The sequence below is a fragment of the Periophthalmus magnuspinnatus genome, chromosome 13 (assembly GCF_009829125.3).
Source record: "Periophthalmus magnuspinnatus isolate fPerMag1 chromosome 13, fPerMag1.2.pri, whole genome shotgun sequence".
NCBI classification, from domain to species: Eukaryota; Metazoa; Chordata; class Actinopteri; order Gobiiformes; family Gobiidae; genus Periophthalmus; species Periophthalmus magnuspinnatus.
In genome coordinates this window covers 16,988,600-17,001,644 of record NC_047138.1, presented here as the reverse complement: position 1 = coordinate 17,001,644, position 13,045 = coordinate 16,988,600, and the positions used below count along the sequence as shown (strand labels likewise).

The window sequence follows — 13,045 nt, the reverse complement described above, 5'->3', positions numbered from 1 at the left end:
TAAAATTTCAAACTCGATAAACTCAATACCCCGCTTCAGTGTGGCCTTATATCTGTGTAATCCCTAAGTCGTCCAAGTAGGTCCCATAGTGGTCTATGGGCGTATACTAGTCTGTGGTCTTATAGTTGTTCCGAAACAGCTCAAGATCATTCTAAATCTATTCAGGAAAGGTTCATTTTTGTCCTTTGAATATGGCTTTTTTAGTATTGGTACTTGCTCAAATGAGTATCTAGTTTTCATACATGTTTTAATATCGATTAGTATCTGATTTTCGATACTTTTGACAACCCTACACACTATTACACCACTATTGGTTTACACTTCCATGTCCAGCATCAGTCAGAGAGATCACACTTTTCATAACACAATACAACAATTATTTAGCAGCTCATTCTATTGATGACATTTTACATCATTTGATATTAGCTTTTGCATATTTCTTAACGTACCCATGTACCTTTAGTCAAACCAATCTTATCAACAAATCCCCTCCTCCTGTCCTTCTGTGCTAAATTTGTAATGCCATTGTATCTTCATTTCCTGACTCACATCTGCAGCCATTTTGTGCCCTGCCTAGGAGCCAAATCCGATAGTTTCCTCGAAAAGCCTCCATTTAAAACCCCCATCATCCAACACTTCTGAGAAAGTCCCGCTTTGTCTCACTCATATATCACTCCTGTCGTATACTGGCCTGATGTGAGTACGGTACATGTGTGTGTTTGTGTGAGGGCTGATCCTGATTATGTATGTTCCAGGTATGTTGGGGACATGTTGGCCTGGTTGCACCAAGCTACTGCCTCAGAGAAGGAGCATTTGGAGGCTCTGCTCAAGCAAGTCACGATACCAGGTGGGTTTTAACTTTGAGGATTCAGCTATCACTCATGTCTACTGTCCATGCTTATAGTATTAGACACTCAGACCCTTGTATTACTAGTCTGAGATAAAAGACGTATAGTGTAGATACCATAGGGTTGCCCAATTCTACTTGAGTTGCATACTTGTGTTGTGTCTCTGGTTAAAAACACATCCCTATTGCCCACTTTAGTCACAGTAATATTGCTGGTGTGACAGGAAATTCATCCGATCTAACCATTTTTGACATATTATTTGTTTCATGTTTACTTTTTTTAAGTTCAGTAAGTATGTAAGTAAGTAAGTTTAATGTTATTAAACCTATCTATCTATATGGAGACAAGCAGTTGTTGCCATCAGGCCAAGTTACAGGTCAGTTCTGTGGGGAAGTGAGCCCGCTCAGAGTAAAGAATGCATGTTTTTTTTAGGTATTTTTCACAATAAAAACACCTGTAATTGGATAAGTTTAATGTCATCATACTGTGGAATATAGCAGGCATGCAATAAGATCTGTAAGGAGACACGGTGACAGACATAGTGTACCTTTGAATTAGGTTGCTTTAGTTAAAAAATTATAACTGTCTATTTTTTTTTATCCTTTGTCACTGAGAATAATAATCTTATTTCATATTATTAAAAGAGTATGGGTCTTATCTAGACCTATTTGCGAAAGAGGAAGTATTATGTAAAATTGACTTTTTGGAGCTGTTCCTTCATCAAAAACATGCCCGAAGAGGTTTTATATGTCATTGATCCATGTTCGAGTAATCTGGTGATCTATCCTGGGCCCTGTTCAAACCCTCCTTACGGTTAGCAGTACCATCCTGCACAAAGCTCCACCCACAAGTTTACATCACCCATGTTCTCACACAGCAATTATATATAACAAGCAGGATACAAAACAATACACTACAACTTCACAAACCTGATGCAGTGTGCAGTAGTTTTATTTGCAGGATACACGCTGATTGTGTTGTGATGTCACTCTGAAGGGGGAGTGACTTAGCACAGAGAGCTAAGAGAGAGAGGGGGACTCAGAGCATCAAAAACGAAAGTGAAACTTATTAAACATGTTAATACGTTGTTTTCAGCAAATATAGCACGTCATAGAAGTAAAGCACCCCCTCTTTAATCTAAATATTTTATCCATCATAATCCCCATTTTTTTGACTATATATATGTATATATATATATATATATATATATATATATATATATATATATATATATATATATATATATATATATATATATATACACACACATATCCACACATATCCACTCTCTCACATTATAGTAAAAATGGTTCATGTGAAATGATCTGTGTTCTAGGTGTGGAGGAGAACATGCAGGAGGTAGTTGGACACATTACAGAGGGAGTGTGCAGACCACTTAAGGTGAGACCAGAACATCCTCTGTCTGAAAGTCTCTACGTATGATGCTGTTGTTTTTATGCTTCTTTACTGTGACATGTGCAGGTGAGGATAGAGCAGGTGATTGTGGCAGAGCCTGGTGCCGTTCTACTCTACAAACTCTCCAACCTGCTCAAATTCTACCATCACACGATAAGGTACTCTTTCATTTGGCATATACAGGAATGCCAGATATGTTGTATAGTTAATAGAGATTTGTACTGAGAAAAAGATAGCATAGTGTAGCATAGTTGGTTGGACCGGTAGCGAATTGGTGGTTTTTATATTCTATGATGTGATGATAATGGTCAAATTTTTATATAGCGCTTTTCCACCTTCAAGACACTCAAAGCGCTTCACATCAAGAAACCACTCACCTATTCACGTACACATTCATACACCGGTGTACGCAGACATGTTGCGTAAGGGGTTAAGTGGCTTGCCATTCAACCTGTGGCTCAGTGGATCTGACCGCTCGACTGGTAAGGATGTCATACTTTCAGATGGGGGCAAGAGACAGTTTTTTTTCTTTTGATTATATTGTACTTTGCTATGAAATATCCAGAAAGGTAAATTCACAAATGTTGAGTCTGATCATTTCTTTTAGTGATTGGACCCTAGTAGTCACCACATTACCACAAAAATCCCCTCATCTGTATTAAATATTATTGACTTATAGAATGTTGTGATGTTATCTGAAATCCAGCAACACAGCAAAAGAGGGATACGTTTCCAAACAGGAGGTGTAGCAGAAGACATGAGAAAAGATTTACAGTTGTATAGCAACAGAAATAAAAACTGTTTTCCAATTTTTTACTTATTGTCCTAAGTGTAATTTTTCTGACAAGCTATATATTTTTTAAAATCCAGATTCTCTTCAGGCTGCACAATTCTAATCCCAAAGCATTTCAGAGAAAACTAAAATATGACTAAACCAATACAAGAACGTTAGTAGAGGTCTTAAAGGGACATTATTTTTACTTTTCTAATGGAAGGGCCGCCACCTGCTTGTTACCACAATGTTGTTGCTTTGCCTGGAATGTTCTACAATATAGTATTAAACAACTACCTATCTAGGGAGACAAGCAAATGACACTACCAGGCCAAGTTACAGGTCAGATCTGTGGCGAGGCGAGCCCACATATGGCAAGAATATATGTTTCTCAAGGTATTTTAGAGCAATAAAACACCTGTAAAGACATACGTGCATAATAGGTAAGTTTAAAGGGTTCATACTATGCTATTTTCAGATCTTTGTTATAATGTTGTGTCCTCATCAAAAACATACCTGGAGTTGTATTTTGTTTCATTCACACATGTATAACACACACACACACACACACACACACACACACACTGCATATTCAGGCTGAGTTCTTCTCTCAAACTGAAAGCATGCTGTTCCACCTTGTGATGTCATGTGGTAATACTCCTGTATTGTAGGGCTCCACTGTGTTTTTAAACTCCATACACCTTCATTAGAATATTTGATAATTCCAAGGCAGAAATCATCCAGTCTACTAAAAGATAGAAAGTAGTTGTTATCTATAAAACTACCACTGCATGAAATCACAAGGTGGAACACAACATTTTGAGCTTTGGAGACATAGACAGACTAATACTCCAGGAAGTATGAATGATACAAAACACAACTACAGGTATGTTTTTGGTGAGTTAACAGCATTATAACATGGCTAAAAGCTCTCCATTCCATTTTGTGTAATATAGGACCTTTAATACCATACTGTGAAACATTTCATCAACATCTCCATACCATTCACCAGAAAAATGTATATTAATTATATATATAAGACAATATATATTTTTTGTTAACAGAAGACAATTGCAACTAGTGAAAGTACCATTTCGATTAGATTGTGATTAATGTTGCTGCCCTATTCCAGGCCGGTGATTCACTAAGGCTTAAGAACTCTATATATTTAATACTTTAATATATATATTTATAAACCCTGTCAAATGCATCTCTGGTTCCCTGTTTATTTAATGACTCCAAATGGACCTCATTCATATTTGTTCCTGGCTGAGATACAGTGGGATATTGCTTCTATTTCAGTGGTGCATTAGTGATAAGTGCGCACTGTGCTGACTATGGCCTGTGTATGTGCAGCTCCATCATTGGGACCAGCGTGGCCTCCCTGCTCATGACTGTGGATGAGATGCACATTCTCAGCAAAAAGATGTTCTTCAACAGCCTCAGTCTACACGCCAGCAGGCTCATGGACAAGGTATTCTATGTGGTAGTAGTAGTTTGGTGAAAATATATGTAGGATTACTTGAATGTTATAGATATTACTTGGTATCACTATAGACTGTATATATAAATTAACATAGCTAACCTGCTAGCCACTGCATTCCAGAAGCTCGTCATTTTGATCTTAAAATGTTTGCACTGACCCGCTCTACATGATCCTGGTATTTTCATTTTGTTATTGTGTCCGTAACTCAAGATATGAACATTAATAAGTGTAATAACTCCTAGTGTTAGCAACAGGTTTGATTGACAGCGTTGCTAAGCGCCCACCCTCTGCCAAACAGAGGGAAAAGGCCGTTACCTTCAAAAGCCTTGCTCCGGATTGGCTCCTTGGCTGCTATGATACTTGCGGTCAGAATTCCAACTTGGCTCCAAATTTGCCCCTATAATCATTATCCTCAATGAGCTTCATTTGGCTGTGAAACATTCCATCAACATCTCCATGGAATGTTTCACCCATAACTTTTTCCATGGAGGGTCACATATTGAAGGGGCAAAAAACTACATTCAAACAAGTTTCTTTTTTCTTAAGTTTTAAAGTGCTGCTGCAACTTAATTCAGTGTCAGAACCTTTCCATCAGGTCTGTCTCACATAAAACTTGCAGTAAAAAGGACTTTGCAGGATAATGTTGTCCAATTCACCAAAAAGCCTGAGTGCCAAGGAAAATTGAGCCCCAGGCCATAGTTTGGATGCCTCTGGGTATTAATATGATCATTCTTGATACTCCTCCTTGTTCATTACGAATCAAATCTGTGTTTATGCTTTATTGGATCTAATTAAAGTGTAGTTATTTTAAAGATGTTATGTGATGTGACAAAGTGGGCCTTTGTCCCTTTTAATAGTTTTATAATTTGGTTTGTGCACATGTCTGTTCATTTTCAATAACTTTTCAATACTAAACTAAATAGAACTATCCCGGGTTTGTTTTGTTTAGTTTTCAATCAGTTAAATCACCACACACTAGTTAGTTAAAATATATTTTATTTAGTTATTCAGTTCAATACAGTAATTTCTCTTACCTGCATCTCCACATGGTCCAAACGAAGAGGGGGCGTGCCCTATGTCAGCCATTTTATGGGCTTGAGAGGGGTCGTGGGCCGGACCATGTGGAGGGGAAAACTAGTTTAAGTTTGTTTATTTCTTTGCGTTAATGTCTTGTGTATTTTTGTTTCAATGATGTAACTGTTTATAGTTTATTTTGTTAAACACTTTTAGTAAAGGGACTTGGGCCCCGAGAGATGGTTTTATATGGAAAATACTGCTCATGTTACACCCGCAGCCCCTGGAGAAGAGATGGAGTATACCGGGGGAGGAGCTTCTGGTGCAGGAGAGTAATTTAGCTGGGGTAATTAGACAGATGTGGGACATCAGTGTAGCCAGGGTACATGTGGCCCTTTTCCCTTAGTTGTTAAAGTTTTGGTTGCTTAGTTTTCGTTGAGCACTGACAATTTTTGTAAATACGTATTATTTTTGGGTTCACGGGGTACCACTACATGGGTAATAAATATTGTCTGATGGGACTTCTTTTGAGTCTGCCTCCTATTTGATCACTTCAGGCCAGCTTCCCCACATGTGATTTTAAAGATTTCATGTAAATCTTCAGATGTAATGGAAACATTTCAGTTCTTTATTTTACTGCTCTTCACTTTGGGTTGCCAGATCTTAGGCCTAAACAAGCCTATATCAAACTTTTTTAGTCAAGTTAATTCTAAGATACCAGTTACAAATTGAAAAATGTTGCATAAATTGGTAAAAACTGGACCTTTCCTGGGTAGTTTTGAAATGATCTTGATCAAAATAACAAAACCACATAGTAATTTTAAGGGTTCTCTATAAAACTCTGGTTTTTAGCCCCTCCCTGAACCGCCACCTTAACGTGGTGGAGGGATTTGAGTGCCCGAATGATCCTGGGAGCTATGTTGTCGGGGGCTTCATGCCCCTGGTAGGGTCACCCATGGCAAACAGGTCCAGGGGACGGGTCAGACGAAGAGCGTTTCAGAAGCCCCTTATGAACAGAATTAAATCAAGGCAAGTTACGTCGCCCGGACCGGCATTACCGGGGCCCCACCCTGGAGCCAGGCCTGGGGTGGGTGCTCGACAGTGAGCGCCTGGTGGCCGGGCCTTTTCCCACGGGGAGTGACGTGGGGCCGTCCTCATGTGGACCCACCACCCACAAGAGGATCCGTAAGGGGCCGGTGCATGAAGATCTGGGCAGCAGTCGAAGGCGGGGGCCTCCACGACCGGATCTCTGGACATGGAGACTGGCTCTGGGGACATGGAATGTCACCTCACTGGGGGGGAAGGAGCCGGAGCTTGTGCGGGAGGTTGAGCGTTACCGACTAGATATAGTCACCTCCACGCACAGTTTGGGCTCTGGAACCCAACTTCTTGAGAGGGGCTAGACTCTCCATTTCTCTGGCGTTGCCCGCGGGGAGAGGCGGCGAGCTGGTATGGGCTTGCTCATTGCCCCACAGCTCAGCCGCTTCGTGTTGGGGTTCACTCCGGTGACCGAGAGGGTCGCGTCCCTGCGCCTCCGGGTCGGGGACAGGTCTCTCACTGTTGTGTCGGCCTACGGGCCAAACAGCAGTGCAGAGTACCCGGCCTTCTTGGAGTCCCTGGGAGGGGTACTAGACATTGCACCGACTGGGGACTCTGTTGTTCTCCTGGGGGACTTCAACGCCCATGTGGGTAACGACAGTGACACCTGGAGGGGCGTGATTGGGAAGAACGGCCTCCCTGATCTGAACCCGAGGGGTGTTTTGTTATTGGACTTCTGTGCTTGTCACAGTTTGTCCATAACGAACACCATGTTTGAGCACAAAGGTGTCCATCGGTGCACGTGGCACCAGGACACTCTATGTCGGAGGTCGATGATCGACTTTGTTGTCGTGTCATCTGACCTCCAACCGCGTGTCTTGGACACTCGGGTGAAGAGAGGGGCTGAGCTGTCAACCGATCACCACCTGGTGGCGAGTTGGAATCCGCTGGTGGAGGAGGAAGCCGGACAGACCTGGCAGACCCAAGCGTATTGTAAGGGTCTGTTGGGAGCGCCTGGCAGACCCTTCTGTCAGAGGGGTCTTCAACTCCCACCTCCGGGAGAACTTCTCCCTGATCCCGGGGGAGGTTGGAGACATGGACTCCGAGTAGGCCATGTTCTCCACCTCTATTGTCAATGCGGCCGCTCGTAGCTGTGGTCGTAAGGTCTGCGGTGCTTGTCGCGGCGGCAATCCCCGAACCCAGTGGTGGACACCGGAAGTAAGGGATGCCGTCAAGCTGAAGAAGGAGTCCTATCAAGCCTTGTTGGCTCATGGGACTCCTGAGGCAGCCGATGAGTACAGGCGGGCCAAGTGTGCTGCGGCTCGTGCGGTTGCAGAGGCAAAAACTCGGGGTTGGGAGGAGTTCGGGGAGGCCATGGAGGAGGACTACCGGACGGTCTCAAAGAAATTCTGGCAAACTGTCCGATGCCTCAGGAGGGGGAAGCAGTGCTTCACCAACACTGTTTACAGTGCGGGTGGAGAGCTGCTGACCTCGACTGGGGATGTTGTTGGGCGGTGGAAGGAATAATTTGAGGATCTCCTCAATCCTCCCGTCATGTCTTCCGAGGAGGAAGCAGAGACTGGGGACCCGGAGGCGGACTCGTCCATCACCCTGGCTGAAGTCACCGAGGTGGTTAGCAAGCTCCTCGGTGGCAAGGCTCCGGGGGTGGATGAGATCCGTCCCGAGTACCTCAAGTCTCTGGATGTTGTGGGACTGTCTTGGTTGACACGTCTCTGCAACATCGTGTGGCGGTCGGGGACAGTACCACTGGAATGGCAGACCGGGGTGGTGGTCCCTCTGTATAAGAAGGGGGACCGGAGGATGTGTTCCAATTACAGGGGAATCACACTCCTCAGCCTTCCGAGGAGTAAGGTCTATTCCAGGGTACTGGAGAGGAGAATCGACCGATAGTCGAACCTCGGATTCAGGAGGAGCAGTGTGGTTTTCATCCTGGTCGTGGAACACTGGACCAGCTCTATACTCTCCATCGGGTCCTCGAGGGTTCATGGGAGTATGCCCAACCAGTCCACATGTGTTTTGTGGATCTGGAGAAGGCATTCGAGAGTATGGGTCCGGGGCCCTTTGCTAAGGGCTGTCCGGTCCCTGTATGACCGGAGCAGGAGCTGTGTTTGCATTGCCGGGAGTAAGTCAGACTTGTTCCCTGTGCATGTTGGGCTCCACCAGGGCTGCCCTTTGTCACCGGTTCTGTTCATTATATTTATGGACAGAATTTCTAGGCGCAGCCAGGGGCCGGAGGGGGTCTGGTTCGGGAACCACAGGATTTCATCTCTGCTGTTTGCGGATGATGTTGTCCTGATGGCTTCATCGAGCCAGGACCTGCAGCAGGCACTGGGGCGGTTTGCAGCCGAGTGTGAAGTGGCTGGGATGAGAATCGGCTCCACCAAATCCGAGGCCATGGTTCTCGACCGGAAAAAGGTGGCTTGCCCTCTCCGGGTGGGTGGTGAGTCTCTGCCCCAAGTGGAGGATTTCAAGTATCTCGGGGTCTTGTTCACGAGTGAGGGAAGGATGGAGCGTGAGATTGACAGGTGGATCGGTGCAGCGTCTGCAGTGATGCGGTCGCTGTATCGGTCCATTGTGGTGAAGAAGGAGCTGAGCCGGAAGGCAAAGCTCTCGATTTACCGGTCAATCTACGTTCCTACCCTCACCTATGGTCATGAGCTCTGGGTAATGACCGAAAGGACAAGATCGTGGATACAAGCGGCCGAAAGGGGTTTCCTCCGCAGAGTGGCTGGGCGCACCCTTAGAGATAGGGTGAGGAGCTCAGTCACACGGGAGGAGCTCAGAGTAGAGCCGCTGCTCCTACACGTTGAGAGGAGCCAGCTGAGGTGGCTCGGGCATCTGCTCAGAATGCCTCCTGGACGCCTCCCTAGGGAGGTGTTCTGGGCATGTCCCACCGGAAGGAGGCCCCGGGGAAGACCCAGGACACGCGGGAGGGACTATGTCTCTCGGCTGGCCTGGGAACGCCTTGGGATCCCACCGGAGGAGCTGGAGGACGTGTCTGGGGTGAGGGAAGTCTGGGAGTCCCTGCTTAGACTTCTGCCCCCCCGACCCAGCCCCGGATAAGCGGAAGAAAATGTATGGATGGATGGATTTTACTGCTCTTCACTTTGGGTTGCCAGATCTTAGGCCTAAACAAGCCTATATCAAACTTTTTTAGTCAAGTTAATTCTAAGATACCAGTTACAAATTGAAAAATGTTGAATAAATTGGTCAAAACTGGACCTTTCCTGGGTAGCTTTGAAATGTTCTTGATCAAAATCACAAAACCACATAGTAATTTTAAGGGTTCTCTATATAACTTTTCTGGTGGAGGCGCTGCCACCTGCTTGTCTCTGTTGAGATGGTATACCCTGAAATGCTTCACAGTATGGCATTAAACTTATCTACCTTTTGGTTTTATTCAATTACAGCTGTTGTTAACATACCTTGAAAAGCGTACAACCTTACTGTGAGTGGGCCAGCATCCACAGATCTGATCTATTCATGTCTAAAAAGAGGCATTAAAATTTTGTAAAGTCTACTGACAATATTGATCAAACGTTGAAAATATGATGAAGATGTCACCCATGCCCTTACACAGCAATTCTCCATAAAAATAAACAAAAGCATGATACAAAAATGTACACAACAATATGACAAACCTGATGTGATGTGCAGTAGTTTCATCAGAGGGAGAGCAGGGTGAGGATAAACTACATTCTAAAGATGCCAGTTTGAATAAAAGATGTACATAGTTGGCCTCAGATCATGTAAATTCAGCAAAATATTTCATTTTCAAAACAAACGGTAACGTCGTGATCTAAATATGTTATGTGCAGTTAATACCCCATAGAAATAAAATTCCCCCTCTTTAATATTATTTAAATTTTGCAGTATCTATTTGCACACTTCACTTTCTACTACAACATAAAAAAAACACAGCAGCTTAAATTGTCCTCCAAATAAAGGCGGGCACGAGCAGGTCTCCTCCCTAGAGCGCTGGCCGTGTTCTGATCAATAGCAGTTCCACAGATTATCTCTCAGATCAATGTTAATCAGATTGGAGCTCCTGTAGGTTTCACGCTCTATTCCCCTAATCCCAGGAACTCTCATTTGTGTCTATTAGGCGCTCAGAGGAGGCAGGGCTCAGGGCTGTGTCCAGGGCCCGGGAAATGAAGAGGACCTTCATTACAAAGGACTGCTCTTCATCAGAAATGGAAAAGTCTCTCCCTTTCACAATAAGTGGGAGTGACACAAAAACCCAGCAAGGCAAAAAAGGCTATTTTAATTATATTTAGACTACTAAAAGTCTGGACACACACTCTCATTCAATGTATTTTTTTAGTATTTCTTTATGTTTACTACTTTCTACATTTTATATACAGAAGACATCTAATATAAGGTACAAGGCTTCTGGAATTATGTAGCTAAGAAAAAAAGTTGAATAAATAAATTTAATAAACAAATGCAGAAAGTTGACAGGGCTTCAAACTCTTGGCCCTCTCTCAATAAGCTTCATGATCACGTTTCCTGAAATGGTTTTCACTTCACAGCTGTGCCTTGTTAGAGTCAAGAAAAATCAAACCTTTAACTTTCTTTTTCCTAACTATCCATCATGCCCACTTACAAAACAAAAGGTATGGACATTTTGCTTTTTGAGAGAAAAAAAATCAGGTCCCTATGAATAAGGTAAGGGTTTAGGCAAGTAGTGACTCTGGTTAAGATTAGAATCAGTCTCCAGGAAAAGAATGCAATTACATAAGAAGTTAATGTAATTTCCCCACAAAGCATTGAAACTTAATGTGTGTGTGCTGGTATGTATGTGTGTGTGCAGGTGGAGCTCCCCCCTGCTGACCTGGGCCCCACTGCCTCCCTCACACAAACCTTGTCTCTGCTCAGAGAGGTGCTTGCCTCACACGACTCCTCTGTGGTGCCTCTGGATGCACGCCAGGCTGACTTTGCTCAGGTAATTGAACATGTAGGAAAGTTCAAACACTCGATCAGCTTGGAAAAATGAAATTCTTTTAAAGGTTCTATATTACGCAAAGTGAGTAAGTCATGTTAGAATACTGTTACCTAATCAAAAACAGGCCAGGAGTTGTGTTTTGTTTCATTCACATGTTTGAGTAATCCTTTCTTATTAGTCTGTCTACATCGCCACAGCTCAAAATGCTCTGCTCTACCTTGTGATAATATTAAGTGGTAGTTTTCAAGTTAACATATACCTTTTACCTTTTGTTCAGTAGAGATGGGCAATTCCAGGGCTGAAATTATCCAAATGATTCCAGTGAAGGTGCCTGGAGTTTAAAAACAGAGTGGAGCACTTCCTGTATTATCACTTGTTTTCAGTTTGAGAGAAGAATTAATTTCCCCTCTTCCCCTCAGGTGCTGTCATGCATCTTGGACCCGCTCCTCCAGCTGTGCACTGTCTCTGCCAGTAACCTGGGCACAGCGGACATGGCCACCTACATGGTCAACTCCCTGTACGTCATGAAGACCACCCTGGCTCTGTTTGAGTTCACCGACAAGAGACTAGAGATGCTGGAGTTTCAGGTAAGCCACACATAGTACTGTTTACATGGACACCAAAAATCTGATCATTATCTGATTACTCTCATATCAACAGTTCCATCTGATCTGAGTAATCTGATTTTGTTCTGATTGTTCACAACTTTGCACAGGTTTTGACAAGGAAAAGTACTCAAAAAATGGAAAACTTATGTAGCCAAGACAAAAATGAAAGAAAATGTTAAAGATTGAAAGTTATGTTAAATGTAATTAGATTTTTAGAATAACTTTGGTACACAAAGTACATTGAATAACACTAGGTACTTTTGATCTAATTATTGGGTTATGAGATTTTTCTAGTTATCTGATTTTGTGGATGGTGATTGTGAAAAAATCTATTTTATAATATTACTAATATTGAGCCAATCAGTTACCAAAATGAAAAAAAAAAAATCTGTTTTAGAATGGAATGGCACTTTTAGTCAAATTATCACGTCAAGCAGTCACAAACTACAGGATCATTTGCCCGAATTGTCCCCATTTGCTTCTCCCTGACATTGATGACGTGTGATCAGAGTTTGGATCTTCGTGAGTGACTATGCTCTGCGTGTCGTAATCACAAAACATCACCTGCACCAATAAAACAGAGCATCTATTTTCCAGTAGAATAGAAGCTGGCTTGCCCTCTCCAGGTGGGATGGAGAGTCCCTGCTCTTGTTCACGAGGAGGAAGGATGGAGCGTGAGATTGACAGGCAGATCGGTGTAGCGCCTGCAGTGATGCGGTCGCTGTATCAGACTGTTGTGGTAAAGAAGGTCCTGAGTTGAAAGGTAAAGCTCTCGATTTACCGGTCAGTCTACATTCCTACCCTCACCTATGGTCATGAGCTTTGGGTCATGACCGAAAGGACAATGTGGTGGATACAAGCATTCCAAATTAGTTTCCTTTGAGAGGAGCCAACTGA

At 43.3% G+C, this 13,045-nt stretch overlaps 1 protein-coding gene across 1 annotated transcript in view; it reads left to right on the top strand.

Moving 5' to 3' along the window:
* cog6 (component of oligomeric golgi complex 6) overlaps positions 1-13,045 on the top strand; it is a 62,341-nt gene that overhangs the window by 30,081 nt on the left and 19,215 nt on the right. The window contains exons 10-15 of the mRNA XM_033977142.2: positions 756-847; positions 2,185-2,249; positions 2,331-2,422; positions 4,393-4,510; positions 11,409-11,540; positions 11,960-12,127. Coding sequence (XP_033833033.1) covers positions 756-847; positions 2,185-2,249; positions 2,331-2,422; positions 4,393-4,510; positions 11,409-11,540; positions 11,960-12,127 — 667 coding nt within the window. The remainder of the gene's footprint in view (positions 1-755; positions 848-2,184; positions 2,250-2,330; positions 2,423-4,392; positions 4,511-11,408; positions 11,541-11,959; positions 12,128-13,045) is intronic.